Source organism: Balaenoptera musculus, chromosome 1, assembly GCF_009873245.2.
Source record: "Balaenoptera musculus isolate JJ_BM4_2016_0621 chromosome 1, mBalMus1.pri.v3, whole genome shotgun sequence".
Taxonomy (NCBI): Eukaryota; Metazoa; Chordata; class Mammalia; order Artiodactyla; family Balaenopteridae; genus Balaenoptera; species Balaenoptera musculus.
This window is the reverse complement of record NC_045785.1, coordinates 78,667,406-78,688,970: the sequence shown is the minus strand read 5'-3', so window position 1 is coordinate 78,688,970 and position 21,565 is coordinate 78,667,406. Positions and strand designations below refer to the sequence as shown.

General features: G+C 40.0%; 1 protein-coding gene across 1 annotated transcript in view; it reads right to left on the bottom strand.

Annotated features, from left to right (window-relative positions):
- Positions 1–264: 264 nt before the first annotated feature.
- LRRC8B (leucine rich repeat containing 8 VRAC subunit B) overlaps positions 265–21,565 on the bottom strand; it is a 70,666-nt gene continuing 49,365 nt past the window's right edge. The window contains 6 exon segments of the mRNA XM_036853086.1: positions 265–3,785; positions 19,069–19,088; positions 19,091–19,168; positions 19,171–19,360; positions 19,362–19,382; positions 19,384–21,233. Coding sequence (XP_036708981.1) covers positions 3,513–3,785; positions 19,069–19,088; positions 19,091–19,168; positions 19,171–19,360; positions 19,362–19,382; positions 19,384–21,207 — 2,406 coding nt within the window. The 5' untranslated portion in view covers positions 21,208–21,233 and the 3' untranslated portion in view covers positions 265–3,512.

Sequence of the window (21,565 nt, the reverse complement as noted above, 5' to 3'; positions counted from 1 at the left end):
AAACACTGCAGGGATGGGTCAAGTAGAACTACTCAATTAGGCATAATTATAGGCTCTGGCTTCCCCCCAAATAAATACATGCTCAAGTATTATCGCAAGTTCTCTAGCACACATATATTTTGTTACTATATAAATTTAAGGAGATGGGTGAGTGGAGAGGGAAAACAAAATACCTTATGTGGATGGGACAATGCTAAGAGAAAGTGACGATGGAAAGAGCATTTGATTGAAAATACAAGGAAATAAAGCTATAAATCCACAGAATAATTGTTTGATTATTTTAATGGTTTCTGAACCCATCAATATTATGCAATACTTTAGTTCAACATACAAAATTTGAATCATGAGACACCTGAAGAACAGAAACAAATATTTTCACTATCAAACAATAATGTTACACAGATAACTCACTGCAGCTCACCGCAGCACACACAGTGGAGCTATGCCACAACAATGAGACCTTGAGGATCTCTATTTACCCTGTTTAACACAAACATTTGCTAAGTGACAGTGAAACATGGTGATATCAGAGGAAAAATGAAGACTGAGGATGAAGAATGAAAACACCGTATCTATGTGCCACACAGATATACCCTGATGTATGTTAGTGAAGGAACACTACACCTTACAAGGAATGCTCAAAACCACTTAGGTCGCTGACCAAGTTTGAGCATTTAGTTTTCTTTTAACATTACAACTAAGAGAATAGAATACTCCATGATTACAAGTAAGGAATAAAAAATAATTAATATCCTAGCGTTAACCTACAACCTCTTACAACTTTGGAAAAATATTAAACATATCCAAAACTAATAAATTACATTTTGTATACATGGGGCGTGTGTGTGTGCAAGCTCATCATTGTGTATCTGTGTGTGTGAAGGTAAATAAAATGAACCAATGCTAGCATAAGCCTTCAACTTTGTTCTGAATAACATCCATATTTACTTTTTGGAAAATGCACTACACATTCTTGGAAATCAAGCATCAACTAAAGTCTTAAAATTATAATTGAATAAACTTCATTTTCTTCATTTAAAATCCTCTTCCAAATTGAAGATCTGCTCCAACATTGCAGTAAAGGTGGCATCAAACACCATAGTTTTGTGTGTTAAGTGGTGGTTTCAGAGTTCATGGCATCAGTGCTACGTCATTTCAAAAGTTACCTAAACACTGGAGTGTAGGATTGAAATAAAAAAGTAAACCTAAAAACTATGGCATCAAGAACAACAGAGTTTGCATTAGTAACCAAACCCTAGTGTTTGGAAAGAAGCTTACAAAACTCATTTATTGATCCTGATAGAAATTTAGAAGGGTGATAAGGAAGGTTTGGCTAGTGACTTCTGCAGGTGAACAGAACTGGTGACTAGCCGGGAGGAGTTGTAGTTTGTCAGGGGAATAGTAGCAAATCTGAAATTTGTTTTAACAGCTCTTCCTTATAGAAGGGGGTAAGATTTTTCATACACATTATGGCTAATTATATGGCCCAAAACATTTAAACGTATTTCCATGTATCATATTCATGTTCCAAACATAAGATAATCCTATCCAACACCGGAATCGGTACACATGACAATTCTATTGTGCAACAGAGATGTGAAACATTAAAATGACAACGAACTCAACATTGAAAAGATTGAAAACAACAAAAAACCCTAGATATAGTCAGAATCCGTTTTCTGAAATCCTACAAGAAAGTTTCATCAGTTATGCCTGGCTCCCTGAGAACTTGAATGTTCTGACTAAAGGCAAGTTTTGGTAAGAATTGCATTTTTACACTGTTCTTTCTCATTCAGAATAAACAATAATGTTTTAGGCAGCTTTTGGTGTTTTATATTTTTTACAGCTATTACTCAAATTTCATCTGATGTGAACAATTCTTTTCTCTGAATGTTAGTCCAGGGGTGTGTGGCAGGTGAGGGAAGCTACATTTTGCCATAACTTAGACTCACTTTCATCTTTCTGGAAGGGACAAAGCAAGAAAAAACATACCATACAACACAATTCCATGTTTACAGTACTCTTTACCCATAGTGTTTTCCAGTTTTGTCTAGGTGCAGTTAATAGATTACTTCATAGTTACATCCAAAATGAGACGGCATCACAATGCCTAGACCCATTAGAGAAAAACACATTGAAAATGTACATTTCCCCAAAATGAGTCAGTCGATTTTATTCATTTTATAATATGCATGATAATAAAAAGCCAAACACAAAGCTCTTTATAAAAAAGAGCAAAATGTATTCCAGAAAAGTTAGGCAAAGGCATGAGATGGATTTGTTAACCAGACCTATTTCTTTGTGAGCTTTGAGAACTCATTTTAAGCACTGAATTTTAAGCTGAGTGTTTTACATTATAATCCTATCTAGAGATCATGCAGATGGAGAAGAAAGTATTTTGCTTAACTCTTACTTAATTTCCGCAGAACGCTTTAAAATCAGTTTTAAAGATCCAAATCTGCACCTCTCCCCTCCATCACAGTTTTTGAAGTAATTAAGAATTGTACCCGTACAATAGCACAGCACTAGGGAAGAGAGAGGTAGATGATGTGGCCATCCTCTTACAAGGAAACCCCCCAAATATTTTAGGGCATGAAACACAAGGCTTTCGTTATCCAAAAGTAATTAGTTGCAGAGTACAAAAACATTTTGGAACAGAATGTGCACAATTATGAGAATCATAAGCAGCCAAAACCAAGTATATTAATAGTAAATTCTTAAAGAAAAGGATGTGTTCTCTGTACCTTACAAAAATTATTCTCACAGATTTTGAATCCAAGATTATACAATAAAAAATATTTGTATGTTTTACATTTAATATAAAAATCATTAGCAAATAAAAAAGGCTTTGATGATATACAAGAAAAAATTTGAGCATACATTAATTTTTAGGATGCCCCGAGGGTGACATGTCCTAAGAACTCTGCTCCTGTTCTATGCAAAGGCCAAAGGCAGGCACTTTCTCAGGGTTCATCATTGTTGTCAAGAGAAAATCAGATGGAGGAAGACTCAAAACAAGCTGGGACAGGAAGTAAAAATTAAGCCAGAAGGAATTCTGCCTAGCACAATGTACCCTGCCTAAAAATATTTAAGACCATAAATCAAAGACAGTGCTCAGTGTACATCAAGGGAATTTATGTTGATGAGTTTATGGTCTAGGTGATAAATATCAAAACAGGAAGTCAGTTAAAACAAGTATGCAAATAAGTAATACCTAATCTTCAAAAAGATACAAACTGCAATCTAGAGATTCAATAATTTCATGTCCCCATTCCACCCTCCAAGCGTACTTCTTTTATTTCCATAAGTTAAAGATCAATTATTCACAAAACTTTAGTTCAGTGTTAATACTTTTTACCTGTTTAATTTAGGGATAGACACTGAGTTGCTTTAATAAGACATTTGGTTATAGTTAGTCATAATTATCCATTGTTCATCTTTATAACTTAGGAAAACTGAGTTCTCAGATAAAGCCCTGGAGTGTACTTTTAAAAATTATTTTCCTCTTTAGGTCAACATTTATCTAAGCATGTCTGCAAACGTTCTGTTACAGGGGGAGGAAGAGTATTGAGCAAATTCTCCTCGACAATCAGACAGCTCCGTTTGAGGGACTGACATCCTTCCAGCTCAGGAGGAAGTGTTTCCAGGTAATTACCAATGAGCTCCAGGTGAGTAAGGTTCGCCAGCTCACCCACGTGAGGGGACAAGCTCATCAGGCTATTTTTCCCCAAAAGTAAACACTGCAGCTTTTTGCACTGAAACAGCCCATCTGGTAGCATCTCAATCTGGAAAGGGAAAAAAAGAAGCCAGTAAAACTGGTTTTTGATGGCCTACCATAATACATCTATTTATTTATACCCCTACCTTTTCCCCAGAACATTTTACAGAGGTACATATAACAATGATGATACACTTGAAGTAGATGGGAAAGATAAAGGAGAAATATGGACATCCTGACATGGAGTCAGGATTGAGGCGACCATGAACTTCTATAAACCCCTGGCTGTATATGGCTGGGCAACAGATTTGGCTCTGAACATTCAAACAAGCAACTCTCAATTCTCAAAGGAAACCTTATCGGTTACATACTCATTGTCCCGGAGATAAAAAACAAACCAGTGACTGAGGAGAAGCCTAATTACTCTTGAGTCCTAGTCAGAAATCAGGGATCTCAAGAGTCCTCATAACAAGTTTACTGTGTGGGATAATGAGCTATAACCTCAAAAACATCCCGAGAACCCACACAAGGCTATTTTTTAGGGTTTCACAGTAGAGACTGAAAACTTTATTCTGTTAAAAAAAAAAAAAGCTGACAGGAGTAGAGACAAGAAGATATGACAATCTATACAATCTATACAGGATATGACAATCTATAGATATAGATATACAATCTACAGATATACAATAGATATAGATACACAATCTATAGATATACAATCTATGCAAGATATGACAATCTATACATGCACATTTCATTCCCCTCTACATACACACTCACGAGTATTTACTCTTCTTCCTGCTCTCTGAGAGTTTCAATTAAGTCATACGACACAGAGAAATCATTTAAAATATGATAAATAGCCTGCAATTAGGTCAACTCCTACAGCTGCTCAACTGAACTGCTCCCCTATTTGGTGGGAAGGTTGCATTTGAGTTTCTAAGGGAGCCACAGTGTGTATATGAAATAGGGTTTATTGGGGAAAGACACCCAGAGAAGGGCTGAGCACACTCAATGTCCTCAGCTCTCATCCTGCCACTGATGGGCAAGTGCGCTCCAGGAAGAGCTGGATTGCATGCACCCCATCCTGTAACATTCCCCATATTTATATAGGCCTGGACCAGGCATCTTTGCAACTATGAAACAATGTAGGCTCCTTTGTTCCGGAAGTGGCTTTGTTAGAAACAGGGATGAAAGAGGCGCTCCAGATTTCAATCTGCTCCTCTGATGGGCTAGTGTAGCCCCACTGAGCCAGTTCTCTGCTGGAACTTCCGGGGCCTTCCACAACTGTCTCTTCAAAAGGATAAACATTCCCTATACAGCATAAAAAAATTGGTCAAATTGCATTCAAAAATGCTCACTATGTTGGAAATTGCCTTCTCCATCACCCACATATACACTCAGTACTGGCTATCCTTGAAAATAAATCTAATGATCACTGTTGCTAAGTCAGCCATGCATTATAGCTCATCATTCTACACCAAAATACTAGGTATAAGCAAAGGAAAATATCTACCCTTTTATTTCATTCCTTCTTAAGAATGCAGATGCAAAACCATAGATATGTCAATTTCAGTATAGAGATACGACAGAGAGATGAGAGACAGAAGAAATGTAACCTCCTTCTGATTAGAGATTATCTGCAGCTCAAAAGTAGTGTCAGTGACGTACAAGTGGAGGGAATGATCAGTCCTGTGCAATGTGCTCAGGGTTGAGAGTGCCTGCTGGTGCAAAAGGAGTGACTTAGGCAAAGAGGCTGGGAAGAGGGAAGACTTGGCTCACCTGTATTCAGTGAATGCCTGCTGGGAGTCTCGTTTTGTGCCAGGTTCCCAGCTAGGCGTTGGGGATAAAGGGCTGAGCAAGACAGATGGGTCTTTAAGATCCACGCAGGGTCTCTCAACCTTGGCACTGTTGACATTTGGGGTGGGATAATTCTTTTTGTGGGGCTGTCCTGTGCATTGTGGAATGTTTAGCAGCATCTCTGGCCTCTACCCACTACATGCCAGTGCCACTCCCCTCTCTAGCTGTGACGACTAAAGATGTCTCTAGACTAATGTCTTCCGCAGGGTAAAGTTGCTCCCATTTGAGAAGCACTGGTCTAACGGGGGAGAGAAGTATGAAACAATTATAGAAATCATTAGTCTACAATGGCTGTTAGGAAGAAGGGTGCCTTAACCAGGGCTGCAACAAGGAATCCCAATCTCCCTTCCTCATTCAGCTTCCAGGCCCCAGCAGGTGCCTTGCTTGATTGCACTGATTTCCTATTGAGTGGAGACCCTAAAGCCGTTGTCCTCATTCTCCTTCTGTCTGGCTGTCAACACTACCATGTCTCACCCATCTTCTTTCATCTCTCTGAATTTGTGATTTTAGCTTCTTCTCAGCCCCCAGAGTACAGGCGAGGGATTTCCCCAGGCAATGAGAGTGAGCCTCTGGGGTCGGCCCCTCAGTTGTGTCGTAAAAGTGAGTTAAGGACCGTGGTTAACGGCACACTTCCGGAGCGGTAAGTATCCGTCTCAGGGGCTTTCTCCCAGCATCGTCACCCAGCTCAAGCACAGGGCCTTAACTCACGTACTGGAATTCAATTTTGCTAAAGGAGGCTGGGCAGCTGTGTTAGAGACTCAAGACTTTCTTTCAAGTCGGCAGTTTTATCTTGAAAAATCGACTTACAAATTTTGCCTGAGCCAATAAATTTTTAAAAAATGTTTAGATAGCATTTATTTATACTGAATTCATTTAGCATGCTCTTTCTTAAACCATATAATACATGAGCCAGAAAGGAAAAAATTTCCCCAGTGGACCACTGATTTCTTCTCAAAAAATCAAAAGAAATGTTTACAGACTATCAGATGATAAACTATATAAACAGAATGGTTTTATAGAATAAACTGTATTACATATATTTAATAAACTATGAAATAAACTGAAAAAAAAACCTCACTATGGTTACATTATCACTCTATATCCTAGAATTTTCTGGCAACCAAATACTTTCAACAAAATGTACTGAAGCCCCCAGAACATCCAAGGAAGGATGGTTCTCATCCTATATTCATGGCTGACATTGATAATTAAATATTCCACTGTTTCTCAGAGGCTGGGACCTCATTTCAGAATTCTTTTCGGTGTCAGATTTCCTATTTTTCTGGCCATTGACACATGCTATCTCGGAACATGTCAACCTGAATCTATAAAATCCAATCATTTCAAGAAGCAAAGCTGAATATTTCCATATCTAAGTGGTAATACCAAAACCAACAAGGAGCATTGCCACATAAATGATCTGCAGAAGGAATTTCTACATTATTCACCTTCTGGGCTAAAAGTCTTTGAGTTGCATTAAATGCAGAAATGGAGAAACTGGAAGACCTAGGTGTAAACTGGAGTGGTTTTTAAGATTTGAGGGAGGTTATTAAATCCTCCCCCTTTCCTGTGCTTCTCTGTCACATTCAACACCATCATCATCCCATTACACTTCGGCACTGGATAGAGGTGGACGCTGCCTCTTGCTCTCCCATCATCTACACACACCGCTGCTTCCCGTGGAACATCATTTGGACTGATGCATCTGAGCTGTAGGAGAAAGAGCACTAGAGCAGGAGCCGGAACATGGGTTCCATCCCAGATCCATCACTGGGAAGCGTCGGACCTCAGGCAAATTGCTCTGAGCTTCAGTTTCAGTATCAGTAAAGTGAAGGCAGTGGACTAGAACAGAGATTGGCAAAGTTCTTCTCTAAAGGAGCGGAACAGTAAATATTTTAGGTTTTGCAGGGCAAGTGGCAAAACTGAAAATATTATGTAGGTACTTATAATAACAAGAGAGAAAAAATTTCATACATTTAAGTGATGTAATTAAAAATACAATAACACAATTCAGTACAATTTCTTCGTAATACAGGCCCACTAAGGAGAACGATGCAACTTATTCATGGACACTGAAATTTGAATTTCATATAATTTTCATATGTGATGAAATATTATTATTATTCTTTTGATTTTTTCCCCCAACCACTTAAAAATGTAAAAGCCATTCTTAGGTCAGGCTGTGGGAGGATCTGGCTCCCAGGCTGTAGTTTGCTGACCTCAGGACCAATGACCCAGAGTGTTCCTTTCAGATATAAGAGTCTCCTAATCTATATTCCTACTTCTAAATCATAATGATTAAACCTTTCCACAGGGTTTTGTTTCTTGATTGTCCTCTCCCAACCCTTGTGTATGCTACAACCAGAGCCTCCTTTGAAGGTACTGATTCAGGCTAACTAGCACCTTCAGGCTCAAGCCTCACCTCAGCTACTATCCAATGACTCAAACTTGAACTAGACTGGTAGAATTCAAGGCACTCTCCACCCTGACCCACCTTCTAAAGGCTCTCATCTCTTATTACATCTGCCGATGCCTGTTGCAATCCTCTGGGCATGACCTCTATCCTTTCACATTTCCCCAGTCAATGTTCTCAGGAACACTCTTCCCAAGAATTACCATGGAAAAGAACGCCTTGCTCAACTATGTGTGGCAAACGTTGCACACCATATCTCCCTCTTGGAGAAGCACAATGCATGTTCATATGTTAAAGTCTCTGAGGAATCCTGCAGCAAAAATATGCTAAAAAATGTTTAATTTTTTTGGTGATAAAACTTATTACTATTCAGTGGAGTAAACTCTGGAGTGCCCTCTCAGTGAATGTCTGTCATTTGGGGGGGCTGCCCCACATCTTCTATGTCCTGAGAATTCCCTACCTTATCTTGGTGGGACTCTTGGTGGGAAGCAGAGCCCACTTCAAACTAGAGGAACTGAAAACACAAGATCCTTGTGTTCCCAGATAACTTACAGCTCGAGTGTGAGCATTCTGAAGCTCTATCAGGTGCTCAGATGTGGGCCTTGTGTCACAAAGAAGCAGAAACCATGAAGAACCGATTTTGTGGGAGGGCAAGGGCCACAGTAGCAGCAGCAGCATTTTCGGGGTAGCATTGGTGCCCAGTGCTGGTATGGTCAGTGTCAAGGTATCTTCTTCATTTTACTTTTCTACTATGATTTTGGCTGCATTTCTTTTGCTATCTAACTTTGTGCTTGATTGTTTTCCAAGCTTCATTCTTCAGCCTTTTCAGTGATAATATGAGATACATGACAGCCTTTCAATAAATGTCTTTTCTGCTTAACCCCAGAGTTAGTATTTGTTGCCTCCATCTATAAGCCTGACACACTGCCCAAGTCTTTAAAAAAGAAGAGTCTTATATATACACTACCAAATGTAAAATAGATAGCTAGTGGGAAGCAGCCGCATAGCACAGAGAGATCAGCTCCATGCTTTGTGTCCACCTAGACAGGTGGGATAGGGAGGGTGGGAGGGAGACGCAAGAGGGAGGAGATATGGGGATATATGTATATGTATAGCTGATTCACTTCGTTATAAAGCAGAAACTAACACACCATTGTAAAGCAATTATACTCCAATAAAGATGTTTAAAAAAAAAAAAAGAAGTCTTTAAAAACTGTTCTTTCAGGAATCTTTACCAACCTCCATTCCAAATGGAGGAATCAACTCACGTTTCTGAGTATATGCACATCTAAGTATTTATGCAGCAGGTCTGATGTTTTATTTTCTAATTTTTATAAATATTTTGGTCTACTTCATAGACTCATGAGAACCTTAAGGTTTCAAGAAGGAACCTTGAAATTAGTTAAATCCCTATATGAAACATGAATCCTTAATTCCCTTTAACAATATTCCTACCAAGTGGTTAACAATTTATATCTGGACAGTTTTATTAATAAGAAAATCACTTCTCCCTTCTCAAATGTTCATTCAGTCTTTGGACAGCTTTCTGAGGAAAGATGAGAAATCTTCTCCTGCTTGTCCGAGCTCTAACACTTGCAGCTACTCCCAGTAAGCCTTCTTTCCTATGTAATGTCTTCCAAATATTCAAAGACCAATATTGTGGACTATTCTCTCTCCCTTCCCTCCCCAATACTTCCTATAATTAGGATACACTATCCCATCAGAGGGGAACTTTTCATCTCTCTGGTCACTGTCTTCTGAGTTCCAGTTTCTCCACATCCTTAGCAGGTAAGTCTCTTCATAGTTCTGATGAAAGTGGTCCTTACCCATTCAAAGGTGTCACGGTCATCATTATGGTCCGGAGGATGCTCCACAACTGCTGGCTATCACAATTCTGAGACAACACAGCCAAAGACACCATTGTACTTTGGCCATAAACTATCTTCAGCATAAGATTTTTCATATGCTACCAAGTACCCTTCAAGACAAAATATGTCTGATACTAATACCTAGTCTCCCTTTTAGACACAATCAAGAAGTCAGTAAACTTGGTGTCAAAGGTACCAATGATCTTAAAGTTAACACTGAACTACAGAAAGCTGTTAACCTGCTTATACATTTAGATAATTCATGGCCCGCTGACAATTTAATCAGCCACGACTTTCAAAAATGTATGGAGTGGTCAGGAGGAGCTTCAAGATGGCGGAAGAGTAAGACATGGAGATCACCTTCCTCCCCACGAATACATCGTAAATACATCTACATGTGGAACAACTCCTACAGAACACCTACTGAATGCTGGCAGAAGACCTCAGTCCGCCCAAAAGGCAAGAAACTCCCCACGTACCTGGGTAGGGCAAAAGAAAAAAGGAAAAACAGAGACAAAAGAATAGGGACGGGACCCGCACCAGTGGGAGGGAGCTATGAAGGAGGAAAGGTTTCCACACACTAGGAAGCCCCTTCGCGGGCGGAGACTGCGGGTGGCAGAGGGGGGAGCTTCAGAGCCATGGAGGAGAGCGCAGCCACAGGGATGCGGAGGGCGGAGAGATTCCCGCATGGAGGATCAGTGCTGAGCAGCACTCACCAGCCCGAGAGGCTTGTCTGCTCACCCGCCGGGGTGGGCGGGGGCTGGGAGCTGAGGCTCGGGCTTCGGTCGGATCCCAGGGAGAGGACTGGGTTGGCTGCGTGAACAGAGCCTGAAGGGGGCTAGTGCGCCACAGCTAGCCAGGATGGAGTCCAGGAAAAGGTCTGGACCTGCCGAAGAGGCAAGAGACTTTTTCTTGCCTCTTTGTTTCCTGGTGCGCGAGGAGAGGGGATTAAGAGTGCCGGTTAAAGGAGCTCCAGAGACGGGCACAAGCCACGGCTATCAGCGCAGACCCCAGAGATGGGCATGGGATGCTAAGGCTGCTGCTGCCACCACCAAGAAGCCTGTGTGCAAGCACAGGTCACTCTCCACACCTCCCCTCCCGGGAGCCTGTGCAGCCCGCCACTGCCAGGGTCCCGTGATCCAGGGACAACTTCCCCGGGGGAACACACAGTGCGCCTCAGGCTGCTGCAACATCATGCCGGCCTCTGCCGCAGGCTCGCCCCGCATCCGTACCCCTCCCTCCCCCCGGCCTGAGTGAGCCAGAGCCCCCAAATCAGCTGCTCCTTTAACCCCGTTCTGTCTGAGTGAAGAACAGACGTCCTCAGACGACCTACACGCAGAGGCAGGGCCAAATCCAAAGCTGAACCCCGGGAGCTGTACAAACAAAGAAGAGAAAGGGAAATCTCTCCCAGCAGCCTCAGGAGCAGTGGACTAAATCTCCACAATCAACTTGATGTACCCTGCATCTGTGGAATACCTGATTAGACAAAAAATCATCCCAAATTGAGGAGGTAGACTTTGGGAGCAATATATATATATTTTTTCCCTTTTTCTCTTTTTGTGAGTGTGTATGTATATGCTTCTGTGTGTGATTTTGTCTGTATAGCTTTGCTTTTACCATTTGTCCTAGGGTTCTGTCTGTCTGCTTTTTTTGGTTTTTTTGTTTTTTTAGTATAGTTTTTAGCGCTTGTTATCATTGGTGGATTTGTTTTTTGGTTTGGTTGCTCTCGTCTTTCTTTCTTTCTTTCTTTCTTTTTTTGATTACTTAAAAATTTTTTTATTAATAATTATTTTTTATTTTAATAACATTTTATTTTAGTTTATTTTTTTTATTTATTTTGTTTTATTTTATTATTTTTTTTCTGTTTTTTTATTTTTTATTTTATTTTATTTATTTTATCTTATTTTATCTTATTTTATCTTATTTTATCTTCTTTCTTTCCTTCTTTTTTTTCTCCCTTTTACTCTGAGCCGTGTGGATGACAGGCTCTTGGTGGTCCAGCCAGGCGTCAGGGCTGTGCCACTGAGGTGGGAGAGCCAAGTTCAGGACATTGGTGCACAAGAGACCTCCCAGCTCCATGTAATATCAAACAGCGAAAATCTCCCAGAGATCTTCATCTCAACGCTAAGACCCAGCTCCACTCAACGACCAGCAAGTTCCAGTGCTGGACACCTTATGCCAAACAACTAGCAAGACAGGAACACAACCCCACCCATTAGCAGAGAGGCTGCCTAAAATCATAATAAGGTCACAGACACCCCAAAACACACCACTGGATGCGGACCTCCCCACCAGAAAAACAAGATCCAGCCTCATCCACTAGAACACAGGCACTAACCCCCTCCACTAGGAAGCCTACACAACCCACTGAACCAACCTTAGTCACTGGGGGCAGACAGCAAAAACAACGGGAACTATGAACCTGCAGCCTGCGAAAAGGAGACCCCAAACACAGTAAGTTAAGCAAAATGAGAAGACAGAGAAATACACAGCAGATAAAGGAGCAAAAAAACCCACCAGACTTAACAAATGAAGAGGAAATAGGTAGTCTACCTGAAAAAGAATTCAGAATAATGATAGTAAAGATGATCCAAAATCTTGGAAATAGAATGGAGAAAATACAAGAAATGTTTAACAAGGACCTAGAAGAACTAAAGAGCCAACAAACAATGATGCACAACACAATAAATAAAATTAAAAATTCTCTAGAAGGGATCAATAGCAGAATAACTGAGGCAGAAAAACAGGTAAGTGACCTGGAAGATAAAATAGTGGAAATAACTACTGCAGAGCAGAATAAAGAAAGAAGAATGAAAAGAATTGAGGACAGTCTCAGAGACCTCTGGGACAATATTAAACACACCAACATTCGAATTATATGGGTCCCAGAAGAAGAAGAGAAAAAGAAAGGGACTGAGAAAATATTTGAAGAGATTATAGTTGAAAACTTCCCTAATATGCGAAAGGAAATAGTTAATCAAGTCCAGGAAACACAGAGAGTCCCATACAGGATAAATCCAAGGAGAAACACGCCAAGACACATACTAATCAAATTATCAAAAACTAAATACAAAGAAAAAATATTAAAAGCAGCAAGAGAAAAACAACAAATAACATACAAGGGAATCGCCATAAGGTTAACAGCTGATCTTTCAGCAGAAACTCTGCAAGCCAGAAGGGAGTGGCAGGACATATTTAAAGTGATGAAGGGGAAAAACCTACAACCGAGATTACTCTACCCAGCAAGGATCTCATTCAGATTTGATGGAGAAATTAAAACCTTTACAGACCAGCAAAAGGTAAGAGAATTCAGCACCACCAAACCAGCTTTACAACAAATGCTAAAGGAACTTCTCTAGGCAGGAAACACAAGAGAAGGAAAAGACCTACAATAACAAACCCAAAACAATTAAGAAAATGGTAATAGGAACATACATATCGATAATTACCTTAAATGTAAATGGATTCAACGCTCCAACCAAAAGACAGACTGGCTGAATGGATACAAAAACAAGACCCGTATATATGCTGTCTACAAGAGACACGCTTCAGACCTAGAGACACATACAGACTGAAAGTGAGGGGATGGAAAAAGATATTCCATGCACATGGAAATCAAAAGAAAGCTGGAGTAGCAATTCTCATATCAGACAAAATAGACTTTAAAACAAAGACTATTACAAGAGAAAAAAAAGGACACTACATAATGATCAAGGGATCAATCCAAGAAGATATAACAATTGTAAATATTTATGCACCCAACATAGGCGCACCTCAATACATAAGGCAAATACTAACAGCCATAAAAGGGGAGATCGACAGTAACACAATCAGAGTAGGGGATCTTAACAGCCCACTTTCAACAATGGACAGATCATCCAAAATGAAAATAAATAAGGAAACACAAGCTTTAAATGATACATTAAACAAGAGGGACTTAATTGATATTTATAGGACATTCCATCCAAAACAACAGAATACACTTTCTTCTCAAGTGCTCATGGAACATTCTCCAGGATAGATCATATCTTGGGTCACAAATCAAGCCTTGGTAAAGTTAAGAAAATTGAAATTGTATCAAGTATCTTTTCTGACCACAATGCTATGAGACAAGATATGAATTACAGGAAAAAATCTGTAAAAAATACAAACACATGGAGGATAAACAATACACTACTTAATAACCAAGAGATCACTGAAGAGTTCAAAGAGGAAATCAAAAAATACCTAGAAACAAATGAAAATGAAAACACGATGACCCAAAACTTATGGGATGCAGCAAAAGCAGTTCTAACAGGGAAGTTTATAGCAATACAATCCTACCTTAAAAAACAAAAAAAATCTCAAATAAACAAAGTAACCTTACACCTAAAGCAATTAGAGAAAGAAGAAAAAAATAACCCTGAAGTTAGCAGAAGGAAATAAATCATAAAGATAAGATCAGAAATAAATGAAAAAGAAATGAAGGAATCTATAGCAAAGATAAATAAAACTAAAAGCTGGTCCTTTGAGAAGATAAACAAAATTGATAAACCATTAGCCAGACTCATCAAGAAAAAAAGGGAGAAGCCTCAAATCAATAGAATTAGAAATGAAAAAGGAGAAGTAACAACTGACACTGCAGAAATACAAAGGATCATGAGAGATTACTACAAGCAACTATATGCCAATAAAATGGAAACCTGGAAGAAGTGGACAAATCCTTAGAAATGCACAACCTTCCGAGACTGAACCAGGAAGAAATAGAAAAAATGAACAGACCAATTACAAGCACTGAAATTGAAACTGTGATTAAAAATCTTCCAACAAACAAAAGCCCAGGACCAGATGGCTTCACAGGCGAATTCTATCAAACATTTAGAGAAGAGCTAACATGTTTCCTTCTCAAACTCTTGCAAAATATAGCAGAGGGAGGAACACTCCCAAACTCATTCTACGAGGCCACCATCACCCTGATACCAAAACCAGACAAAGATGTCACAAAGAAAAAAAACTACAGGCCAATATCACAGATGAACATAGATGCAAAAATCCCCAACAAAATACTAGCAAAAAGAATCCAACAGCACATTAAAAGGATCATACACCATGATCAAGTGGGGTTTATCCCAGGAATGCAAGGATTCTTCAATATATGCAAATCAATCAATGTGATACACCATATTAACAAAGTGAAGGAGAAAAACCATATGATCATCTCAATAGATGCAGAGAAAGCTTTCGACAAAATTCAATACCCATTTGTGATAAAAAGCCTCCAGAAAGTAGACACAGAGGGAACTTACCTCAACATAATAAAGGCCATATATGACAAAGCCACAGCCAACATCGTCCTCAATGGTGAAAAACTGAAACCATTTCCACTAAGATCAGGAACAAGACAAGGTTGCCCACTCTCAGCACTATTATTCAACGTAGTTTTAGAAGTTTTAGCCACAGCAATCAGAGAAGAAAAAGAAATAAAAGGAATCCAAATCAGAAAAGAAGAAGTAAAGCTGTCACTGTTTGCAGATGACATGATACTATACATAGAGAATCCTAAAGATGCTACCAGAAAACTACTAGAGCTAATCAACGAATTTGGTAAAGTAGCAGGATACAAAATTAATGCACAGAAATCTCTTGCATTCCTATACATTAATGATGAAGAATCTGAAAGAGAAATTAAGGAAACACTCCCATTTACCACTGCAACAAAAAGAATAAAATACCTAGGAATAAACCTACCTAAGGAGACAAACTACCTGTATACAGAAAACTATAAGACACTGATGAAAGAAATTAAAGACGACACAAACAGATGGAGAGATATACCATGTTCTTGGATTGGAAGAATCAACATTGTGAAAATGACTATACTACCCAAAGCAATCTACAGATTCCATGCAATCCCTAGCAAACTACCAATGGCATTTTCCATAGAACTAGAACAAAAAATTTCAAAATTCGTATGGAAACACAAAAAATCCCGAATAGCCTAAGCAATCTTGAGAAAGAAAAACCGAGCTGGAGGAATCAGGCTCCTGGACTTCAGACTATACTAGAAAGCTACAGTAATCAAGAGAGTATGGTACTGGCACAAAAACAGAAATATAGATCAATGGAACAGGATAGAAAGCCCAGAGATTAACCCACGCACATAAGGTCACCTTATTTTTGATAAAGGAGGCAAGAATATGCAGTGGGGAAAAGACAGCCTCTTCAATAAGTGGTGCTGGGAAAACTGGACAGCTACATGTAAAAGAATGAAATTAGAACACTCCCTAACACCATACACAAAAATAAACTCAAACTGGATTAAAGACCTAAATGTAAGGCCAGACACTATCAAACTCTTAGAGGAAAACAGGCAGAACACTCTATGACATACATCACAGCGAGATCCTTTTTGACTCACCTCTTAGAGAAATGGAAATAAAAACAAAAATAAACAAATGTGACCTAATGAAACTTAAAAGTTTGCACAGCAAAGGAAACCATAACCAAGACGAAAAGACAACCCTCAGAATGGGAGAAAATATTTGCAAATGAAGCAACTGACAAAGGATTAACCTCCAAAATTTACAAGCAGCTCATGCAACTCAATATCAAAAAAACAAACAACCCAATCCAAAAATGGGCAGAAGACCTTAATAGACATTTCTCCAAAGAAGATATACAGATTGCCAAAAAACACATGAAAGGATGCTCAACATCACTAATCATTAGAGAAACGCAAATCAAAACTACGAGGTATCACCTCACACCAGTCAGAATGGCTATCATCAAAAAATCTACAAACAATAAATGCTGGACAGGGTGTGGAGAAAAGGGAACCCTCTTGCACTGTTGGTGGGAATGTAAACTGATACAGCCACTATGGAGAACAGTATGGAGATGCCTTAGAAAACTAAAAATAGAACTACCATATGACCCAGCAATCCCACTACTGGGCATATATCCTGAGAAAACCATAATTCAAGAAGAGTCATGTACCAGAATGTTCATTGCAGCTCTATTTACAATAGCCAGGATATGGAAGCAACCTAAGTGTCCATCGACAGATGAACGGATAAAGAAGATGTGGCACATATATACAATGGAATATCACTGAGCCATAAAAAGAAACGAAATAGAGTTATTTGTAGTGAGGTGGATGGACCTAGAGTCTGTCATACACAGTGAAGTGAGTCAGAAAGAGAAAAACAAATACCGTATGCTAACACAAATATATGGAGTCTAAAAAAAAAAAAGGTTCTGAAGAACCTAGGGGCAAGACAGGAATAAAGACGCAGACATAGAGAATGGACTTGAGGACACGGGGAGGGGGAAGGGTAAGCTGGGACAAAGTGAGAGAGTGGCATGGACATATATACACTACCAAATGTAAAATAGATAGCTAGTGGGAAGCAGCCGCATAGCACAGGGAGATCAGCTGGGTGCTTTGTGTCCACCTAGAAGGGTGGGATAGGGAGGGTGGGAGGGAGGGAGATGCAAGAAGGAGGAGATATGGGGATATATGTATATGTATAACTGATTCACTTTGTTATAAAGCAGAAACTAACACACCATTGTAAAGCAATTATACTCAAAAAAAAAAAAAAAAATGGCTTGTTCCCTCATGGAGTAACCCTAAGCAGCAGAACTGAAGAGTATTGGGGTATTATCTTCCTACATATATTCAGAGATTGCTTAATAAAAGCGTGTTAATCTGTTCACACTGGAAGAAAAGAAAAATTTATGGAGTGATTTAACTGTACAACAACTTGGTGAAACCAATGCCTTTCAAAAGAATTATTTATATTTTTTATTATAGGTTTAACAACAGAAAAAGTGTAACCAAAATACTAGTATTAATCAACTGCATAATTAAACGACACTAATGATAAATCTCTAGACCTGTAGTTTTCAAAGTATGGTCACCAGACCAGCAGCACCAGCTTCACCTGAGATTTTTAGAACTGCAAACTGCAGACCTACTTACTGAATCAGAACCCTGGACTGGGGCTCAGCAATCTGTGTTTTAACAGGCCCTTCAGGTAATTGTGATGTAAACTGCTAATCTAGATCAATCTTAAAGGAGTTTTAAAACCTCATAATCCTTTACGACATGAAGATGTTTTGTTTACTGTATAATGGGTTCTATCCTTTTACATATGAATATAGTCATAGAATTCTAAAAGTCAGTATGAATTTTGCCTCATTCCCCAACTCTCTGGTATTTTTCCAACAGTCCATGGTTTCTGAAAATACTGTCTGGTGATTAATATGTTTACTAGCCAACACCATGCTTGTAGCTATATTTAACATGAAATATGAATTATAAAAAGTCCAGGAGATAGTACCTTTTTGGGTAGAGCAGAAGAAAATAGTTCCCATTTTTAACTAGAGGACGATCACTTTCATCTTTTGGCAGACCTGATTTCTGACAGGTTTTTTTTTCTTCTTCGCATATGGATGTTACCATCATTCTCTTGCCCTTTCAGCCAGCCTGAATTTTTGTCTTTTTCCTCGTCCTTCACATTTTAACCTAGGAAACTACTCATTTATTTTGTTTTTTCTTGTTTCAGCAAAGTTAAGTTTTCCTTAACTTGGCTTTACTGTTGCAAATTATGGTTCATTTTTAAAGCACAGATGCTGGAAAAAGCTTCTAAGGAGGCCTAGTGTTGCATTATAGAACCAGGCCTTTCATTTTGAATTGTCTTTCTAGACATGCATGGAGATTTCAAGTCGTTCTTACTGTATCACAAAAAAAGACTTATGAATAATTCATGATCACAGTATTTTTAACAAAAAGTTCTCCTATGACAGATTTGGAAGCTGAAAAGTTTTATGAAACTTTCTAAATACTTAAGACTTTTCCAAAATGAAAGCAAGCACTGCCATACTAAGTATTAGTTTCAAAACACTTCAATTGTAATGTTTATGTAAAAAACAGAGAAAGAGGATAAAGAGGACACTTGTTGAGTACCTACTATGTGCCATGAACTGTGCCAAATGCTTATATATTTTTTCATAAAATCTCATGACAACTTGTAAATTAGATGAAAAAACCGATGCTCAGTGTTTGATAATTTCTCCACGGTCACATGTCTAGAAGTGGTAGTCACAGGCCGAGCTCAGGAGGCTTAGTATGACTTAAAGTCCATTATCTTTAACTACATCACACACTGCAAACAGCAGATGCTCAAATGACTGGCCGAAATAAAGGGCAGAATGGATTTACTTACGTTGTTGTTGGTCACAGCAAGTACTGCAAATTACTCAGATACTGGATTTCTTCTGGAATGAAGGTCAGGTGGTTACAGCTTAGATCCAAATAATGTAGTTGGTGCATAGGAAAAGCTGCAGGGGCAGATTCTCAATGTTATTATGGTCCAAAGAGAGCTGCTCTAGATTAGATAATGCCCCAATCTGGGCCGGAATATAAGCGATGTTATTGTGCCACAACTTTAAGCAGGAAAGATTCTGGAGATGCTGAAAGCTAATGATCTCTTCCACAGTTTTAAGGTTATTTTCCTTTGAGGTTTAACTCATGCAAATTGGTTCAGACTGAAAATGGAGTGCGGAATGCGTTCCAGGTCGCAGCTGATCAGCTCCAGGCTTTTCAGATTGACCATCTTTTTCAAGTTGTTCAATACAACCAGCTTGCTCCCCTCATTATCGAGGGACAACTTCTGCAGCGAAGGCAGGAGGTCTGTAATGACTTGTGGGATCCGGGAGATGCTGCTCTTCAAGTAGAGGGTCCTCAGGTTTTTCAAGTCCTGAAAGCCCTCCAACTGCATGGTACTCACCTGCTCAGGTAGAACACAGCCTGACAGGTAAAGTTCCTTGAGATTCTTCAGATGAAATACCCAGCGTGGAATTTTCCCCATTTCAGTAAATTTCAGGCGGAGGATTTTTAAATTCTCCTCTAGAAAGGCCAGGGCAGGATGGTCGACCACCAGGGACGAATGGTACACGTGGAGCTCCTTGAGGTTGACCAGCTGCGAGATTGCAGACGGCAGCTTGACCTCAGGGATCAGCTCCAGGCTTAGCACTTCAATTTCTGTCAGCTCAAAGACATTGTCTGGAAGACCGTTTAGCATGAAAAGATGCAGTTCTATCTTGTCCTGGGAATTTTTCACAAGCTTACTTTTCAGTTTCTCGACCGTCCATTCGTTGTTGAGGTTGATCTGTTTCAGTTTGTTCTCACTGACCTCCGACAGGAATATGGAGAAGCGTTTGGAGTAAAGGGGATCATACTGATCCGCCAGATGGAGAATGAAGGCGAAGTCATTCTTGACATCCGGGATGTCGCTGTAGTTGCTTTTTTCTCTCAGCGCCTCAAAAGAATATTGCTTCAGAGAATTCCGCAGCATCCACCACAAGCTGTAGGAGGAGGTAAGACCATAGAGTATAACCAAGATGACATAAAATGAAGCCAGGACCTTAAATATTTCTGCCAAGGAGTAGACGCACTGGTAGCGCTTATATCCAGTGAAAGCCTGCACATCCACTGAACAGTCAATTTCAAGAGTAATGTAGGTTAAAAAATACGGAACGTAAGTTATGATGAGGACAAACAAAATGACTTTGACTATTATCTGCTTCAGATACACTCTATAAATGATATCCTTCTGTTCCACGTGCATGCGGAACCTCTTCACTTTTTCAAAGATGGCTTTGGCCTGTTCGCCCTCCTTCTTGTCCAGGACGCTAGAAGTTGGGCTTTCTATGCCAGCTGACTCTAAGCCAGGCTGCGGGTAGGGCAATGACTGCTTGTTGCAATCAACATCAGCTGAGCACCCTGAGGGAGAAAGCAAAACCTTGGACTTGGAGAGCGTCAGGGGCCTCACTGACTGCTCAGCTACCGTCTCTGACAGGGCACGGGTGGTCCACGGAGAATCGAAGCACTTGTGAAGGATGGCCACAAAATGCTCGAGCCTGGAACTGGTACTGGGGTAGTTCAGCCAAAAGTTGCTGCAGGCTGCAAAGATGAGCGTGTGCAAGAGCACCAGGTAGGGAAAGAACTTTGCGAACCAGTGGAGCTGCTTCTCATAACACACGGCGTCGATGTAGGAGTACTGCTGTCGGTGGAGGTCGTTCTGGATTCTGAGGGGGGGCGGAAGTGGCGTCCCGGGATTGGAGGACGTGTTCACGCTGGCTTTCAGGACGTCCCAAGGCACGGCGCAGTGATTGTCGAATTCCACCTTACACGGAAGACAGCACAGAACCCTGCTCTGTGTGAGCTGGAGGGCTCCAGCCAGCACGGCCACCAGCAGCATGATCAGGGTGATGTAATACCAAAAGACGTCCCACCACGGTTTTAGGATGTGATAAGACGACTGGGCGTCTGCTAAACATTTTAGCTCTGTTAGTGTAATCATGACTTTCCCTTGTAGGAGGACAGAAACTGGAAGAGGAAAATAAAAGAAAAACCACTGAAGCAAGTACCCCAAATAAGCTTAAACTCTTAGGCTTGTACATAACCAAGTAGGATTTAGCTCAGGGGCAAAACCTGGGAAGCAGGGCTGATGATCAAAAGGTATCAAAGTTTCCTGGTTTCATTCGAAACCTTAGGCTATGCCAGCTGAGCACTGTGAAGTCCCTTAGATGAGAGACCACTTGGTGACAGCCAGATTGGATCTGTAAAGGTATTTATTTGGTGCAGGACGTGAAGCAACTATCTAGTTTCCTCCTGCATCTTCATTTCATGCTAAGCTACTAAAAACCAGAAGCCGAATT